General features: G+C 32.6%; 2 protein-coding genes across 8 annotated transcripts in view; both read right to left on the bottom strand.

Annotated features, from left to right (window-relative positions):
* The window catches only part of LOC119835911 (FH1/FH2 domain-containing protein 3), a 30,164-nt gene extending 26,409 nt beyond the window's left edge, over positions 1-3,755 (bottom strand). For 2 of the 7 annotated variants that reach the window (XM_038361020.1, XM_038361018.1), the window contains exon 1: positions 3,567-3,754. The gene's annotated coding sequence lies outside the window, so the exon portion shown is untranslated. Of the gene's footprint in view, positions 1-3,545 lie in introns of all 7 variants that reach the window. The other 5 variants (XM_038361021.1, XM_038361019.1, XM_038361023.1 and 2 more) reach the window with 4 other exon arrangements.
* Positions 3,756-4,266: 511 nt separating this feature from the next.
* LOC119835796 lies at positions 4,267-17,456 on the bottom strand. The gene is made up of 5 exons (XM_038360792.1): positions 17,394-17,456; positions 8,581-8,653; positions 5,039-8,235; positions 4,784-4,817; positions 4,267-4,284 (listed from the first exon to the last, which is right to left on the bottom strand). The coding sequence occupies exons 2-5, from the start codon at positions 8,596-8,598 to the stop codon at positions 4,267-4,269; spliced, it is 3,267 nt and encodes a 1,088-aa protein (XP_038216720.1). The 5' UTR covers positions 8,599-8,653; positions 17,394-17,456.
* Positions 17,457-20,475: the final 3,019 nt, after the last annotated feature.

The following is a 20,475-nucleotide window of genomic DNA, read 5'->3' as shown; positions in this document are numbered from 1 at the left end:
GCGCCTCGCGGTTTCACCCGCGTAAGTCCGTATCCCGTAGGAATATCGGGATAAAACATAGATGTTGGCCGATTCTCAGACCTACCCAATATGCTTACCAAATTTCAGAGGAATCGGTCAAGCCGTTTCGGAGGAGTTTGGCAACGAAAACTGTGACACGAGAATTTTATATATATAGATACAATGGATTCTCTTAATTTATTTAATAAGTAGTTGACTAATTGTATTGATATGTTTAAAAGCCACTTTTTGCTATATTCGTTTTTTTTTTATTTTACAAGAAGGCCAACCAGACGAAACGAAATTACGCTGAAATTTGCCTGAACTTGTAAGGTTGCGTCACCTTGTGGCAGTAATATAAAAACAAAAAATAGCGAAGACCCGACAATGTATCTACTTGGTTACATCGCGCTATAAAAATTTAAGTCGCAGCCAATCAAGGGGTCAACGCCTGCTGCTGCCCGTTTTGTCTCTAAATTCGAGGTTATTTCTTATCGATCGCGGTTTGAGATACTTATAATACGGATTGGAATATCTTTCAATTCAGTCGGCTATGTAAATACTGACTAACACTAACAAAATTTTTATTGGTTCGGATGCATTTGATTATGTAATGTATAATGTAACAATTCTAAATGAATATTTGGCAAAACGAGCGAAATGGTTAATAGAATTTGCAAATAACTACATTATTTCTTAACTGATACCTTATATATACCTTTGTTAGAATGCAAGGGAATTATTCGATGTCATTACTGATGGTCCTTAAAACTTTCCACTCCGCACGTAAGAAATTAGTGATTAATGAGGCTTTCTACTCCATGTTAATTCATAAGAAAAAACACGTCCTATCTTAATTGCAAAATGCCTACGATTTCAAACCCTTAAAATACCTGTGTTCTTTAACATATTTGGGTATGACATTTGTCTTCTTATAGAATGTTATAGCTACTTTAATTAGCCTGCCTCCAAGGAATAGGGTACCTGGGTAATTTTATTTATCCTGCACTATTCAGTAATGATATCTCGTATGATCTTGGGCATAACGTTATTTTTTTTTTGGTTTCGATCGCTATTGTATTGTATCAGACCAGTCTGGCGCGTTTTAATTGTTAACTTATTCGAATTCTTCTCTCGAGACTAAAAGCCTCCCACGACATTTTTTTCTTATTGGTTTAAAAGATTATTATATTTATTCCTGTGAATTGTCGGCAATAAGCGAATATTTTTTTTCGAATTAACGCAGCTTTTAACAACATTTTTATGTCTATGGACCGGTTTTGGATGCGAAATAACCTGTCATTTAGTTTGTTTCGGGAACAGCGCGACTGGTTCTGTCAACTGGCATTCGGATTCAACTTCGAAATTCGATTCGAATATATTCGAAATGTACGTATACTAATAGTGGTATACCTATTATGGAACAAAAACGGTAAAATTGTACAATCCTTTTTGCATTAATTAAAAAGTAGGCTTAAAAGATTTCTGTGCCACTAATTAAGACTTTTTTTAATGCAAATAAAACAACGAGTAATAAAATTAGTCACTTTATATTATAGCTTTTTTCATTCGTTTACTGACTTTCTAATTCAATTTTATGTTTAGCGTCAGTTAGGTAGGTACATTAACAAAAAATCCTAATCTTATTAATGGCAGACTTATCGTATGTATACAATAGGTATGTATGAAAGAGGATCTCGCCATTTATTTACGGTCCATTAACTCAAAAGTTAAACTAACTTTTTAGCACTTGTTGGTGAAGGACGTGTTCAAGGTTAGCTTAGACATGCGTTTTCAAACCGGTGATATCATCACTTCCTTTAAGTCGTATTATTTAATTAATATGTATGTATTATATAGACTCAACGCATTATTATCTTTGGCAGCTATTTGTTAGTTCATTAACAAATGAATAAATTGTATTAAGCAAAATATACTTTGAGTTATGTGTTGTGTTAAAACTGCCAACCCTTTGTACCAACTAAAATATCTCCAAAACCCTTTAATTTATTGATTCCGTTAACTGAATACTTAAATAAGCAAAAAAAATAAAATTGTCACGTTACGGATACTTTTTTTTAATTATCGTCGATTTATGATAAGTTTTTATATGTGAGCTATCGTTTGTTTTTGCGCTTTGATAAGATAACCATCGAGTTCACATTGCAAAAACCTAAGGTTTCGCGGGTTCATTGTATTTTCAACAGCAGATGTGAATTGTGAACAGATGCAGACCGTACTTGGGAACAGGTGAATAGGTTGTTTTATTCTTTTTGTTCATATAAAAACGCCTCTATAGGCATCAGGACGGTCTACATTTCTTCACTTAATTACCGAATTACTGTTACAAAACCGCTTTAAAGGAATATTAAACTTAATAAATAATTATATATGTAAATGATAATATCATTTATTTCCAAATTCATCCAAATTTTTAAGAATATCCATATGCATGTAATATAAACACGACTTCGCTTTGCTACTAAAATGCAGTACAATAAAAATAGTATTATGAACAAAAGATGAAATGTAAGATAAAGTGGACTTTCCCGACGAGACCTCCTTTGTTATGCATTTCATAGTAAATTGCCTTTGTTTGCGTTATCTGGCCTTTTATTGGGGAGTGTAAAAGTTATGTGTTATCTGTATCCGATAATAATTTATCGCAGGATACCGAAAAAACCAACGAACAGCAAATCCTGCTTCTTTGCCACAGAATAATTCCGGATATGAGCAAGCTCACCTGTTAGGCCTAACGCCTTCATGTAATTGTTATTAACGGAAGTCTTATATCGATAAGAATATTTCTTTTTATATTCAGTTTTTATTTGATACAAAATTAATTTTAAAAATATTGTATATACTGTTAATTATGTAATTATCGTATACATTATGTTAAAATCACAGTTTTATATAGATCACGGGCATATAATACCGAACATGGAAGACTATAATCATTATATAAATGTTTCTACAACATACCGCTATTATAAAATAGACTGAAATATATTTTATTTCATTTAAATGCTATATATACTACTTTGACTTCATTAAAATATTTATTCCTGAAACCAATATGTCAAAACTTTGCTTGCATCTTCTCACTATTTTTTTTAATGAAAATAATATGATAAAACCAAACTAAACTGTAAATGATAAATAACTTACAGTGTTTTTATGTCATTCAAGTATCAACACACTGTATTAATTACCTGATTTATATTCGTTAATTTAACAAAAATAAATAACTACAAATTCTAGCAACACTAAACTAAAAATATATACAATAAATGCATTTCTGCTAAGTATCTTCTTATATTAATAAAATTACTATTAGTAAATCTTCAAAGATTTAGACATAAAAAATTGATTTGCCCTAAATTAATATTGATAGAAAGCATTATAATCAAACAGGTAATTCATAATGTTGCAGTAAAAATATTACCGCTCAGTATCAGCAAAAGCCTCGTGCATACGAAAAAGAATAAAAAAACCGGCTCCTCTTAATATAAACATTTCCAATAATACTCATCAATTGACATTACACATTATACAGATACACGTACATTTTGGAAAAATGACACTATTAATTTGAGATCAAAGCACTACCGTTGTACCACAATACCACTGCATTGTTTATTTAACTTTTTGGTAAATGTACGCCATAACAACACGGTTGTTTAAGTCCCCGGTCTATCTTTGACAAAACCGTAAGTATGACTGAAGAGTTTGTAGCGACTTAGCGAGACAACTTGCCTCAGGTACGATTTTCACGTTCATATAATCCGGCCAAGGAAAGGAGACCTTGCGTCGGACTCTAGAACCTGTGTTGAATTAACTTTTAATAGCGCTACCATATCCTGAGAAGATTACTGTATTTGTATTGAAACAACAGATGCACAGACGGATAAATATACGAGTATATTTCTATAGATATTTAACGATTCAATAAATCATTTTATTGTATTGCACCTTTGTTTTCCTTCACAAAATAATTATTTACTGTTTTAATTTTAAATAATGAAGCCACGATAAAATGTTATTTTATTTATGACTTTATTTATTGTACTAATTGTTTTTATTATTTTAACTTTGGCAATCAAGTTTAAGGTGTTTGTTTCTACTCCCCCGGGTATATTATCCGATCCACGTTATTGTGACGTCACTGCATTACAATGTAGCAGCACGCAACAAACACATGGCTATCTCTTTCTATCTCTCTGTTCCCAGGGGAGACACATTCAAGGATATGGTGCTCTCCTCAGTTCACTGCTCCCGCTGCATCTTGCGCGGAAGCCTTTATACGTTACTCCAACAAAAATTTAGGCAACCTTAATTATTATTAGGCTTGTTATAACAATTATGTACAATTTATAACTTTAATTGATAAAATGGACCGACAATACTGAGCTATTTAAAAACGAGTATCGTGAGAGGAGCGAGTTTTTCTTTCTTTGAATTAAATCCTCTTTTTTTAAAAGACCTGTTTACACGTAAAACGCACTGTCCGTTATAGGTTCTATTTTTTGCTTCATATGTCTTGGTCTACATTTTTACAACTGCCTGACATTATTAACAAGGTAGCAATTAATTTTAATAGGCTCTTCATTCCATTTTATTCATACCTATATCAAAAATCAGTCTTAAAGTCCATTACAAAAATATTTAAAACAATGATTCCATCTTTAATAATGTCGTAAAATAGGAGGTTCTTATTATTTAATATTATACTCAAACATACTACTAAATATATATATATAAAAATACTTAAAAAAGTGCTTACTTGATCCGCATCATCGTAGTCAATCAAATCACTCCTGTAATCAAATAACATTAATAAATTATTTTAAATGTTCTTAAGTTATGATTTGGTTTGTTATCATTGAATGTGCTAAGAGAATATCAAAGATACAATACATTATAAATTGATGTATAGTAATAAGTATATATGTAGCCATTCTTTAATCTTCTTTATCTTAACTAACTGAAAAGTATGTTGAATGAAAAATTTTCTATTTATGTATAAAAAGAATTGTACCTGGAATGCATTTTTCTGATAACAGGCATCTGCGGTGTGCTGTCATGGATTCTAACTTGAGTAGGATCTATCTCTTCACATTCATCATCATCATCATCATCTTCATATGCAATATTATGATTGGTGCGTTTTGCTAACATGGAATCCATAAATGGACTGTAAATATGGTTTGAATTTCCTAATATGTCGTCGATGTCTGTATAGCGTGAAATATATTTTGCACCTTTAGAATATGTCAAATTATTACGATTTCTATAATGGCCACTATTCTCATATGGTGAGCTGCGATCTCTATAAAGCTCTACATAATTAGGGTTTTCTAGGCCTTCTGGACTTCTCCGATCACCTAAGGGTTCATCGTCAGGCAAATGTAACGGAAAAGGTGGTATTTGTGAAGTTGGCATATAGACTTCAACTTCATCCGAATCGGAAGAATCACTTTCTTCTTGAGGTGGCGGAGTAGGTAACTTTTCAATACCTTCTGGAATGTTTTTATCACTCGATAGCCACCAAGGTCGCTCACCTGATTCAATATGTCTAATGCGTCTCAGCGGAAACGTTTTTTGGTCGGAACCTGATTTACTTGGACTTAAGCTATTGGGTGATTCAAGTTTATTATTTTTAGAAGAACTCTCATTACTTGTCAAATACCAATCGTTTTGTTCTCCAGATTCCATTTGACGAAGTTTGTAAAAATTAAAATTTTCACTTTTGTCATCTTCGCTGGAAGATTTTCGAGGCGGGGATAGCCTCTCGATCCCTTCTGGTATATTGGCATTACTATCTAACCACCATGGCTTTTCTTCATCAATAAATAAACATTTTTTTGAAGACCTTTTAGAATCCTTACTTTCTGATTTTTTCAGTTGCCAGAATTGAGTTTCGTTCTTATTTTCATTTGCCGCGTCATTAGTATTTTTATCGGGGTTACTTTTATTACTGTTTTCTGACTCTAGCCAAAATGACCTTTCACCAGATTCGATTCGCCGGATTCCTTTTAGTTTAACTAGATTGTCTTCATTAGAAGCAACTATATTATCTGCATGACATTTATTTTTGATCACAGTATTTTCTGATAGAGGTGTCGATGCATCCTTACTAGTTGAATCAGATGTTGAATTATCTACCCATTTATTATTATCACTGCATTCCTGGTGACGTAGTTTAAAAAGATTAGTAACAGGCGCCAATGCTCGGATTAAGAATGACTTAGCGTCTTCTGTTCCACTTTCAGTTTTATGAGGTGTCGTTGTAGAGGAATGCTTGTAAATTGTATCAGTTGGTAAAGATGTCTCAATTGCTGAGGTTCGCGACGAATCGTTCGTTTTTGATTTAGATGCATTTTCATCTTCGCTTATGGATGATGATAATGTTAAGCTTGATTCAGGGCTGTTGCTGTCTCTTGATTTGTGATGTTTTTTTATGCTTTGAAGACCATTTTGGGATTTATTCTTTTTTAAATTTTTTGATGCATTGTTAGGAGACGCATTGATGCAATTTCCTTTTTCACTACCTTGATCAGAATCAGTGGAACTGACAGATTTACTTCGTTTTTTTCCTAGCTTTTTCGTGGAATTTGAGTCAGATGATGAATCTGTACTCGATTTTCGTCCTTTTCCTTTTTTAAGTTTACTCGAACCCTCTGGCTTTGGAGGCTGGGGAGGCAGTTGATTATTTGTTATAGTAATTTCTGGGGATACTAACTCAGTCATAGAAACAGCAGAAGGACTTCTTGATTTTTTCAATTTTAAATTGACATTTATAATAATTTGAGATGTTTCGTCGTCTTTATTATTTTCGTATACATTAATGGCATCTTGAGGAAAGTCTGAAATTCTATTATCTTGATCATTACAGTCATTGTCTTGCATATTTCCTGAGGATTCGTCTTGAATACATTCTTGTGCAATAGGTTCTTTGCTTCGACTTCGGCTACACCTATCTCTATAAGAATTTGAATTGTCTCGCAGTGTAGAATACTGTGTTGAATACCTTCCTGCATAACCTGTATAGCTATTGACATTTGGAGTGTAATATGTCCAGTTTGTAACACTTGTCCTGCTAGTACCTGCAAACCGACTTGTTCTTGTGGGATCATCTAATCTATCAGATTGGATTTCTTTATCTATTGTATCTGGTCTTTTTTTCTTTCTAGTTATAATTTTTTCAATAGTTTTAGCCAGGTCAGCTCGTCTTATTCGAACATAAGATGAAGATCCGGGTGGTGTTGGTGATGTGTGTCGTGTTATTACTGTAATAGTTTCTAATTCTTCTTCATCATCTACATCAATTTGACACTTGTTTTTGTTACTTGCATCTGAATCATCTTTCTGTGATATATTATTTTCTTCCACTATAATATTTGGTAAAACTGGTTTTGTTTGTTCATGTTTAGGAATTTCTATGTGATTAACAGGAGAAACCGAAGGTCGTTTAACTGGTGTAGGACTTCTAAGGTAGGACGAAGATGACAAACGGTTTGCTATAGCATACCTATTAACAGTAATTTCTGGTTTTATTTCAGATCTTGTTGATGGACGACTGTAATTTATTTCAGATTTTGTTTCAGCTCTTGTTGCAGGACGGCTGTAGTTTATTTCAGGTTTTGTTTCAGTTCTTGCCGTCGTACGATTGTAATTTATTTCTGGCTTTGAATCCGCTCTCGAAACAGGACGGGTGTAACTTACAGAACGGGGATAAAGTTTGTAGTTCGACAGACTGCTGTAGCCTGAGGACTTTTCAGTCTTTGTTGGAATGTCTTTGTCGCGTTCTGTAGGTCCATTATCTTTACACTTTTCTTTAAAACCTTTAGCTGTTTTTCTTTCGGGGCTGGCTTGACGTGAATGCCTGCTTAGCTTATATTTAGACGTTGATGATACAGGACTAACTTCTCTGCTTTTATTTGTACTGACCGATGGAATCGATAGTTTTGAATAATCTTTCTTCTCATACTTAGAGGATGCAGTAGTTGTGTGTGATTTATCAATGTTTGTTTTATTATAGTTAGCATATCTATTTGCGATAGCACTGATTGGTGTTTCTTCGCGGGCATTGCGGTCGGAGAGAACTGGAATACTGGATGTCTTTAGGGATGAAGTCGTAGTATATTTAGCTGTAAGTGATGCTGGACGTTCTGTGGCTGTGTTGGCTGTAGATCTACCCGCTTCTCTATTTCTATTATACGATGATGAATCATACTGAAATGATAAAAAGCATCATTAAATATAACACAATTGATTTTGCTTAAATATTATTCTAAAACATCAAAACATATTAATTTACTACAACGGAGTATCCGTCAAGCAGACATAGAAATATTAAGTCCATAATCCTCATTCAACACCATAAAATTAATCCTTTTACCAATTTATAAATAGCAGCAGGAATGCGTATACGAGTATGTAGATTATAATATATAAGTACGTAGGGATATCGAGTCCTTCACTCGTGGTACTGTGAACTGTCTTGTTACTCATTGAGTATTAAAGAACTATACATTATATATACGAACGTATTTACGTAGGGTAAATTAAGTTACTTACGTAGTTTCGGAAGGACATTTTTACTTTCACTTATCACGTATCCATAGGCTGTATATTTTCAATTTGAATTAATCTGAAACAGAAATAAAATATATGGTTAATGATGGATGATATAACAATATATATATTCATGTACCATTACTTGGTAACTAAATGTAATTCCTGTAAGTAAATTTCTGCTATAAACCTTTCGTTTACGTTGTAACACGTTATGGTATTATTAAAATGAAAATAGCCTTAGGTATTTAGCGTATCCGGATACATTCATCTTAATAGCTAATTTTTCAGAACTAACACGTTGGGCAACTATGAGTTTTTACAGGCGGACATAAGGTTCAAAATTCTTGGTACGTAACATTTATTTTGGTACATCTTATTTGTTACCTCAATAAATAGGAAGTAAGGTGCCTGCTATTGAACTATCAATTGGTCGAATCTATGAAATAAAATATTTATTTCAACAGCAGTAGCAGAGGAATATTAGAAAAGTTGTTCTAAACTTTTTTTGCCCTAATCCTACGTACTTATTTAATAAAAATTAACAACAGGCTCTTACTTTTTAAATTCGTTAATACTAAAATGTACTCTGGTTGAAATAGGGAGGTATTTTTCAACTGCAAAAAGTTGAATCCTTGTAAAAGTAAACAATTATTAAGATGAAATAATAATTTTAAATATCGATTTAATACCATTAGAGTCTCGACTTCTGAGACACTTGAACTAGTGTCAACTGTGACGCTAATTCAGGAGATGGACGTTCATCTAATTATACTGAATAAATGAAAAGAATTAAATTTATATCATCCTCTGTAAGAAATAAACAAATAAACCTACTCAAATACACCATAAATTATCTATATTGACATAAAAAATGTTTAGTTTTCAAAATTTAAATTCAACATCAATGCATTGTGTGTTAAAACCTAATTTATTTATGTTTTTGTTGCAGGATACATAAATGATAAAAAATATAACCGCCAAGAGCTCTTTTTGCCTATGCCGAGACAGAAATGTGAACTATTCCCAGCACAATAATTGTCCATCTTGAAACAAACGCCAGCATTTCCGACTGAATTAATTACACAATAAATTCATTGTGTAGTGAAAATACGCTCTATTTCTGTCCCAGAAGCTTTATGTCTCATTCTAAGTATCGCCTTTGACTATTTACCAACGGTTTTGTAATCGATGTGAAACTGTTTCTGGATAATCCATACCGATATTAGAAGTGCCAATGATTGTGGGTGTGTGAGCGTGTACACATGCAAATTTGTACAAATACATGTGCATGAATATGTGTGTATGCAAATAATTTTCATGCGGATAACTGAGCTGGTGGTTGGCCTGATGGTAAGCGTCCGTCGTCCATAAGCATTTGAACGATAAGGATAAGGAAGCGATTGGGAAGGGTGAGGTCTCTAGCTCCTCCAAGAATCGCACTAAACTCGTCCGCGTGCGCTATTACACGCCGGTCTTTTGTGAGGGTGTTGTCCCTTCCCCAGTGCGGCCTGGCTCAATTCATGAAAGGAAATTAAAGATAATATATATCAACATTACACGTACAATACCGCTAAAACATTAATATTATGAATGTGAAAGTTTGTTTGTTCGGATGTTTGACCATCAATCACGTATACAGACAGAGTTTGAGCTAATTTGGGTGATAGGATACTTTTTATCCCGATCAAATGCTTCCTTGGGATAAAACAGGAATCTTGATATCCGTGTGGAGCCGGGACGACGCTCGTACTAGACAGTAAAACATAAAATAATTTCTAATTTAAGTTTCTGTAGGTATGGAAAGACAAGCAGAAATTGCCAAGATATTCATATTTTTGGAACTAGCGTCATCATATATGTAATTATTATACCTAGTTATAGATTCCAAATATATGCTATGGTAAATATAAGAAGCGTCTTCGTATAATTTCCTAAAATTAGTGTTAAGATATTAGTGATGAAGATTTTAAGTCGAATAATTATAATAATATTATTCTGTTCAATCGACCGTACCCGGAGCAAGTGGGTAGGTAGTAGAGGATATTTGTAATATAAAGCTTGTAACAGCTTTTCGCATCATTACCCGTATATCCTAAAGGAAATTTTCATGGGAATGAGATGTTTCACTGCGGTATAACTTTTAGATAGAATTCTAAAAAGTGGCATAGGGTACTATTTATTTTAGTAGCCTACGTCACTCTCTACCTATCTCCAGACACCAAAATCTTACCACAATCGCTCTTTTGGCCCGTTAAAGATAAACAAGCAAACAAACATATGCATTTTCACATTAAAATGTTAGCAAACAAAAGCATATGACAAGTATATAAAAGCAAAAGCAACTCATCAACTTCTTTCTTCAAGTAGTATCTTTCAACAAGTAACAGTACCTATTGGGAAATATTAAGTTGATATACACACTAATTTATAATAATATAATAACAGCTGTACCTATATGTAGTACGCAGAAGTATTCTGGTTAAGATGATATTGGAGTTCACGATTTAATATATTTAATACCATTAGAGTCTCGACACAAGGGACCATTTAATAGGTATCACCCAAGTCAGCTCAGTAGTTTCAGCGTTATTGACGAACAGACATCCAAACAAACAAACTTTCATATCAGTATAATTATTGTAGGATGGCTCAGAATAAAGCGTTCTGAAGAATAACTAACGGCGTTATTGTTCAAATTAAGAATACATTTATATTTTAAACAGACTAACCTAATATTCTGAATAGTTTTTAATATTATTTATTATTTGTTAAAAAAGTAAGTTTAAGTCGATAAAACACGAATAAAACGCGAATATGACATTTTCTAAAAAAGATTCCTAGCTAGATCGATTTATCGCCCCCGAAACCCCCTATATAGTAAATTTCATGAAAATCGTTGGAGCCGATTCCGAGATTCCAATTATATATATATATTATATATACAAGAATTGCTCGTTTTAAGATATGAGATATGGTTTAAACACCGAGAAAATTCGTATTATGAAATTTATAAATACCTTCTAGCTATAAAATAAAACGTATTTAAACTTTTGGCTATTCCGTTTTACAAGCCTTAGCTCGTATACAACTAAAAGTAGTTATTTTGTATGTTGTACTTGAAATCAGTTAGCATTCCATTAGATAACTATATATTATATATAGATCTATATATACTATGCATGTATGGATATTAGATATAAATGAATGTTGTAAAAAAGGGCAAAGCGTGGAAGATGCTGATTGCGTGACGACAATTTTATGTTAGTTTTTTGTGCGGTTGAATAGTAGTCAATAAATAATTATAATTTATTTAGATCATACGGCACCTACGTACACGGCGTTTATAACAATTTTCTAAGGTCGATAGGACATCAGCCTATTTATCAGTTACGGAAAAACTACCCAAGTAATTTAAAAATAAACAAAACAATATATTTAAATATTTTTAGCACATTGGCCCCTGGAATAATATTGACTATTCGCTCTTTTTCAAGATGTTATTAACGACAAACAAAACGAACATATTAAATAGCTCTATAATTCTTGAAAACAGTTATACAAGGAGATAATAGAAGTCAAAACAAAAATAAATTAAATACAAAGACAAAACCAAAAAAATCATCGATAACTGTAAAGTCTAATAGTTCACTTTAAATAATTAATTAAGAACGAGTATAATCATATTTATATACTATAAACATATCTACTCATATTTTAATCATCACATTAGGGCAGACAAATTCGCTGGCGATAGCTTGTGCAGTGTATTATGTAAGTCTCATAGACATTTATTTTCCTACCTGGCACGAAGCACCGCTCTCAGATTCAGTGAATGACCTGAGAAAACATTGTTTCTACGTATAGCCAATTATCTGTGCCTATGAATCATTATAGATACCTAGCGAGGTTCTTATAATTTGACAAATGATGAATATTATTAAGTGTATGCTAAGCTTGTACCAGTCTTGTACTCGGTCAATTCACTATGCAATTTGTTCAACATAATATGAACGGTAGAAACATTAAAATACTTTAGCAATTATTAGCTACTAGCGAAACTTACTACTAACTTTCTTGAAGTCATCACGTAGTTTTTTTCCGCTAGAAGGAGAAAAAATAACTTACGAATTTGAAACAAAGAAAAATCTCCACTAAAATATGGTTAAACAGTACATCATTTTTATGCGGAACTAGAATCTCATTCGTAATTCGTTAATACTAGTCTTAGATAGGAATAAATAAAAGTATTGAACCACTAATTTTGCCTTTTAAATAAATACAATGCACAATATATGATTACTGTATAATAATAAAAAAAATATAATAACTGTGAATCACATTTAAAAAAAAAAACACGTAAATTGCGAAGGGGGTGGAGGGAACTGCATCAAATCACAGCAATAAGAGATAAGGAGGGTAAAAAAACACCTGATGTAATCAATATACCCTCAAAGTGGTTTTAATGTTAAGTACATGATACCAAATTCATGTAATATCTTTAGAGCCTATTTTGTAATTCTCGCTTAAAACTTTCGTGAACAATTAATTAAACTAAGTCTTTGAATAATTAAAGTTTTATTTATAAAATAAAAAAGGTCACTGTAAAATGTCACAAGGCAGCCAATTAGAATAACTATTGCAACCGATGCATGAAAAATTAATTCAGTAGTAAGTAGTTAAACGTATCAAAAATTTTGCAGTTTGAACGTTTGACAAAAGTCATTGAGTGAAGATTATATTTTAACATTTATGTACTATACTTAGGTAGGCATAATACTTTGATAATAATTAATTTTTACAAATCATACTGATACATTCTCAGAAGGTTGTCCCAAGCACAACCTAACCTAAGTAATAAATACTTTTCATTACACATAATATGTAATTTAATCGTGATCGGATTCTAATGTAATACAAGCCGAAATAGATCCGCAACAAACAATTAAAATAGTGGATCTACTATATGTATTTCTGTCGAAAGTACATTACGAAAATAAATGGCCTACTCTCTGTTTTAAGTGTCAAAGACTCGGAGTTCGGCGCGGGTTGTTGCCTCGCCCAAAATGGGGACACCACGTCTTCCCGCCTGTCACAGTGTGCTAGCCCAATATTCTAAGAATTAATCGATTATTTACTAAATAACCCTCCCGAATGGATATATTTCACGAGGTGCGGTTCAAATTAAGAGTTCGGTGCTTTTTTTTTTAAAGACACCCAATAAGTTTTATATTCACAATGCTTTTAATTTATCTATCTAAAAAAATATTTTATTGAATATATTGTATATATTTATGTAGAATATAGTCTATGTATTTTACCTTTTTTTGTTATGATCAAAGGTATTTTTGATGTACGTCGGGGAGCAATTACCATAAATATTCATACGAATAAAAAGTTACGCTAAAAAACTTAAGTGGTACTAAACAATATAAACCTTAATGTTATAGAAATGTACTTTCTTTGAAGACGTTTTAAATGAGCCATACAATCAAATTGCCTGGATGCATTATAATAAATTGTGAAGCACAATGAGCAAAGTGTTAACGCAATGGAGAAAGTATTTTCTGCTCAAATAGTAAATAATAAAGTATGTGTACCAAATAAAAATTTAACACCATTAAATTTTGAAAAAAAATACAGCATTAAGCGTCCTCTCATCAGCAACTTCACCAATGTAATTGAAATGTTCTTTTGAATAATAAATTGGTGCTGCGATGATAAGTATCTTATATCTAATATTCTCTCCTCCGTCTTTGTTTAGAATTCCTTTAGGAAAAGTACAATTATAGGTTAAGCAAGTTGTCAGTAAACAAAAGAGTACATAAAGACTAGGAGAAAAGTAAAACAAATGTATAGGAAAAAAATAAAACACCTAATTACGTTCACATTCAGTTCATCGTATTGAGAACGGAACTTTCTTTGAATCGTATACCTAAATTAAAAATAGCTCACATTTCGTATCGTAATTAGGTACCTATGTATTTATCATTTTGTATTATTACAGTCATGCAAATTTTCAAATCGCTCGCATTGCTACCATTAGAAAAAAATAAAACGAACTTTGTCCTTCACATGTTGTGTGTAACTTCTTCATTAAGATCGTGTGTTTGTAAAGGTTTTATTTAAACATCTATAATTCGATACCTATATACAGATCAAAGCGAGCATACAATGCAATCATAAATATTGCGAAGTCAGTACACTTTTTATATCGTAAATGTTGCTACCAGTTCTAAATGCGCACCAACAAGGCGCAGTCTCCTGTCTCACAGAGATGACAGGACCACTGTGCTCACGCATATTAAAGCAAACTTACAGTATAAATACTGTATTTGAGCCTTATGTCTACTGGGGTACAGGTGAAAATGTAATTTGATCGATTTGTTGATCATAGAATAGCATGCTTGTGTGGATGGCGGCGTAGTTAAAAATAAGTAAAGCGCATTCGATGCAATGGGATATCCTGACAAATTATTTTTATATATCCCCGTTTGTCCCTATATCCGTTTGTGGTTACGGTCTCAGGAAGCATGTTTATTATAATTCACCATCGAATATATGACGTTTGCTGATTAGAAATAAAGAATTTAGTAATAAGACAGACTCAAATTATTGCAAGGCCTGTCGCTTAGTACACGTTCAATGTACATGTAAAATTATCATAAATCTTGTGTTTGTAACTTATTTCAATGACATTTTGTTAATAATGGTATTCTTAATAATATTGTTTAAAATACTGCGATATGTTTACAGCTCATATAGTGGTTTGTTTTCATAATACGTGGGTGAATTTAGAGTTACCACATAAAGGTATTTATAGTACTTCAATTTCACGAAGTTTAAAGGCGTGTGCGGAATATCGTTGTAGCAAATTAAATCGTTTCATATGATTATGTAGTGAGTGTTATTCATTTTGTATTGCATATTATACGTAAAAGTTAAACATTTTTCATATTCCATTAGGCTGAAAAGTATTTAATATATTAGATAAGCTTGCAAACTGAAATGTATTCGTTATTTTTGATTGATTGTAATAAAAATGTGTATTTTATGCTACATAATCCGTTTGATGTTTAATTTTAGTTATCAATTAAGATGTTTTTATTTTTATTGTAATGATTGTTCATTGTATTTATGTTGTATTGTTCATGATCGGTTTTGGATTCTCAAGTACTTTTCAGTTCTTTTTAGTAGAAATTCAAATCAAAATTTACAGTAAAGGTCTATTTTCACGAATAAAAGTTTGATTTCGATTTTAATATATGCAGTTCATATGAAATACACCCATATTTAACATAGGCGTATAAACCCGATAAAAAAATAAACGTTGTGCACGTGAATAATATATGGCTCTATTTAGCGCACAACAAGTTTGTATTTGGAGTAACGATCGCCTACACTCTATACTCGTAATCTATATTACTAAATTTTACTTTGGTTTTAATGGTTTTACCTGGAATGCATGTTTTAGAGTACTGAGAAACGAAAATCAAATAAAAATAGGAAAGCATTTATTCTCCCATTCATAGCTTAATATTTAATTAATTATGTATAAATAAATAATCTAACTCTTCGTACTACAAATACAGATTGTACTACAGTTGTATTGAGAAACTAGAGCAAAAAGTCATTGTAATTTGCGTAGGTTCAAACATCGTCAACACACAACAAACTCGTCCACTTAATTTCCAAACATTTGTTAAAGAACTGTGACTAATTGTGTACAGTCAACTAATATTCATGTCCACTGGCTGAAACACAACTGTTACGCAGCGTTGAAATCCCAGCTTTCCGCGTGTTTCGAAAAACTCTTAATAAATTCAACGGAAGGAGAACACGTACATAAAACTGACGATACGGTTCCAAATAATTGCGTTATAGCGTTGAACTTGACATACATCCGAACACTGTTTTTTGCCAGAGCATTTATTTATGAGTTTCAGATAAATATACATGCTAAACGTATTTGTCGCACAAAATTTATATCGGAACGTAGATCTAACAATAAAATTGCTCCGTACGCGGCAGAGATTTAATTTACGTCCCATAATATACTGTCAGATTGAAAGATTTTTTATATTTTGCACAATACAAAATTTTATGTAATTAGAAATACTGATGATTGTATCTAATAAAGACGAAATTTTGTCGGAAGATCATATATATATCGAGTTATTACTTTTAAACCTTCAAATGAAGAAAACTTTAGTGAATATTGGAATATTGTTTACGTAATGCAAAATAATCGCAGAAGCTTACGAAGGGAATTATTTACAAAATACACAATACACATGTTTCAATGAAACTTGAATCGATTCGGCACTATAAAGTGATAAAATAAAGCTCATGTGTCAACTCACGTTAAACCATTCAAACTATTATATGTTAAAAGATGTATTTAATTGAATAAATATCAATAAAAAATATTAGTTATGATATTTTTCATATTCGAATATCATGTCTATATAAATTTAATTACAAAGTATCTGCTACATATAAAAAAAAATGCATAAATATTTATAAACAACATCCGTGTTTGTATAACTTGAATTAACCCTAGAAATTAACCACTCAATATCGCAATATTAAGCTCACATAAGTCTTCCAATAAGATTGAACTCAAACTGTTTAAAATCGTCCAAAAAATGCAGAAGTGAACACCAAATTCCCAAATCGCTTATACCTTCAGAGACCGATCACTTAACTGTGTATTATTTTCTTGTTAATTGCGATACTAGTGTTAAATTTACTGTGTTAACAATAAGGAAGTGTTTAGTTATAGTGGTGAAAGAAAATAAGGTTATTTAACTAACCTGTTTGGCAGGTTATGCGCGTGCGATGCAAGGCGGGCGGACGGCGACTGGGCGGGCGGCGGCGTTAGCGTCGGGACTACTCTGCAATCTACACTCGTTTTGTTACACAAGAGCGAGACGGCAACGAGACGGAAACGAGACGCATGGGACAAATGTTATTTTTCAGCGATTGCATTCGTGAATTAATATTCAAATTTCGAAGCGATAGGGAAGTAAATTCGACAATAGCTTTAGCTATATTTGTCATTATAATCATGTAATGATAAATTAATTTGCGGCAAATTTCACCGTTTTTAGGCAGAACGACAAATGCAAATTATCTTATATTATAAATTATCCTCGGAATTTTTAAATGTGAGTGAAGTACACTTTATAATTAATTCACTTTATGTATACTTTGTCTTGCTGTTTTCCGTAGCACAAAGAAAAGTATGAAAATTATGGTGTGGTTATTAAAAAAAAAATGTGTCTCATGGATTGACCACGAACTAGACCAAAATGTCAAGAGAGTGGTGTAACTGATGCGGAAGACCACAATAAAAAGTGTTATCAGTGTATTTTTGTTAAGTGTCTATTTTATGTTATAAAATTGTGTCTTAATTCTTCATGACTCATGTACATATAATTAAGAATTTAGACTTAAAGAATGATGAAAGTAACTTGACGTTCGTTCCGAAAGACGAAAACAGCCCATTTTTTGAAGATTCCCATTAATAGAAGTAAATTACAAGAGGATTTACTTTTGACATTGTCTGTAATATATTAACTGACAGTACTTTATTCTGGGTACATCATTTATAAGTTATTATTTATTATTATTGTGGGAGTCGAGCACTCTTCGGCACGAATTGGGTCAGCTCACACCGGGGAAGTACCACACCCCCACAGAAAACCGGCGTGAAATAGTGGCATGCACTGTGTTTCGTATGGTGAGTGGGGGAGCCGCAGGCCCGTTTTCCTTTTCCTCACCCGTCCTAGCCATTCCTTCTTTCCAGTCGTTAATCCTTTCCTTTTCCCTTACCCCATAAAAGCGGGCAGCGTATTCTCAGAGGTACTACCTTTGCGAATGTTTATGGGCGGTGGTTATCGCTTACCATCAGGCGAACCACCAGCTCAGCTGCCTGCTATGACATAAAAAAAAAAATAAGATTGAGAAATTCACATGGTGCCGTATTTCGATTTTTTTTATTTATCGTGTTACAGGGCTAGTTGCCATACTCCTCGGAAAGGGCTCGATCGATTTTTATGAAATTTTATTCGAACGTTCGGTAGGTCGAAGAAAAAGGTTGTTAACAATTTTTATGCCACTAACAACACTGTGCACGCACGCATGAAAAAAAGTATGGGATGGTTTCAGGGGTTCAAAATGGGTACAAAATCTTGTACAGATACCCACGGCCTCCGGGGAAGGAGCCGTGGGTTATATATCGGTTTCTCGGACCAAAACCCCACTGTGTTTCGTTGAGCCGCTTATTTGAAGGGGCCACGGGAGCTGGCTATATATAATTCATCAGCCCCCTTCAGAAAATCCCCCCTCCTACCATAATGCTAAGATATTATAGGTAATTAAATGTGTGTGGTCTACTACTTATTTCGCCTTTGTTTACATGTTTTGTTTATTGCTTATAAATTTGCTTATATACTTTTAATTAGCCTATACTGTTTTGACAACGCGGTAAAGGACCCCTAAAATTCCTTGCGGGAGCTGATTTCTGGGTTATAAGTATATTTTGTCATAATAATATATAAGAATTCCTAAATGTTACTTAGCGACATCTGTGTCAATCTTTAGGTATTTATATGTTTATGATATTTGTGTAGTGCAGGATTAGCTCAACAGATGGCGTAAATTACTGCTTTCATCTTTTGAATCAAATGTTTGACTTCAAACTCATATTTAAACATTTGTACAAGTGCGTATAAAAGATGTAGTCATTTTAGTATTTTCATGTTGTTGATTTTACGCGGATATTATACACTAGCTGCAGCCCGCGGTTTCATCCGCGTAAGTCCGTTCCCTTAGAAATATCGGGATAAAATGCCTATATGTTATTCCAGTTGTCCAGCTGTCTACATACCAAATTTCATTGCAATCGGTTCAGTAGTTTTTGCGTGAAAGAGCAACAAACACACACTCACATCCTTACAAACTTACGCATTTATAAATTAAATACCTTTTAACGGATTTTAAACGTGATTTATTCATTATATTATTTGTGTCATATTTAGTTATTTGCTCGGCTTTGAAAGTTTGTCAGATTATAATTACCTTCTCCGAGATAATAGGGTTATATATACCTAACAAACTTTGAAGCTGGAGGGAGTCACAGATAAAAATATATTATATACTATGAAGGTCACCGCTTCCACTTCACAGTCCAAACCACTAACGGATCTGCATGTGGTTATCACCACGGTTCACGCGTATCTTATCCATTACACTAATTTTCAGCCTGTAAGAACCGATGGACGGACTGCACCACCGGTTAGAAAGTAATTTCAACAGAGATGAGACGATAAGAAACTATGTACTTGTTTATTAAAATCATAATTTTACATTTTTATTTTACTGTATCACAATAATTATGGCAAAGATGTCTGGTTTAGAGTTTTAAGCGACAACAATCCATAGTTTTTAATCATTCTATATAATTACATAAATGCTATAGGCTGTAGAGGCTCTCTGATCTTAATCGTTTTAAATCTATTTTGTTTGATACCTATACCAATTTTGATTGATTTTAATCTTGTGTTTTATAATAATATTTTGTTGCAAGTTGTAAATAGTTGATGCCATTTTAGTGAAGTTACATACAACTTTCACTAAAACTGCAGTCCAGACACGGTTTGACACACTGTGTAAGCGTTAATTAAATATAGATCAAGCTTTTATCAATAATTTTTAAAAAGATATATAAATAAGTACATTTTACAGGAAGCGAACGAGTGATAATATATAATCCATCGTGAATGTTAAAGACAGGTATTTTTATAACTACATATTTAAGCTTAAATAATATGATGAAATTTATCAAATGTAGTAGGGGTTGTCCATTAATCACGTGAGGCTTGAAAGGGGGGG

The sequence above is a fragment of the Zerene cesonia genome, chromosome Z, assembly GCF_012273895.1.
Source record: "Zerene cesonia ecotype Mississippi chromosome Z, Zerene_cesonia_1.1, whole genome shotgun sequence".
In the NCBI taxonomy this organism is placed as follows: Eukaryota; Metazoa; Arthropoda; class Insecta; order Lepidoptera; family Pieridae; genus Zerene; species Zerene cesonia.
Note: the sequence above shows the minus strand (reverse complement) of the source record. Positions and strands in the feature narration are given on the sequence as shown.

What these genes read in the sequence shown, in the direction of transcription:
- LOC119835796 (XM_038360792.1), bottom strand. An exon ending in ATCAGAAAAATGCATTCCAG is followed by an intron (nt 4,818 to 5,038) that starts GTACAATTCTTT and finishes ATTTGATTACAG; the next exon opens with GAGTGATTTGATTGACTACG.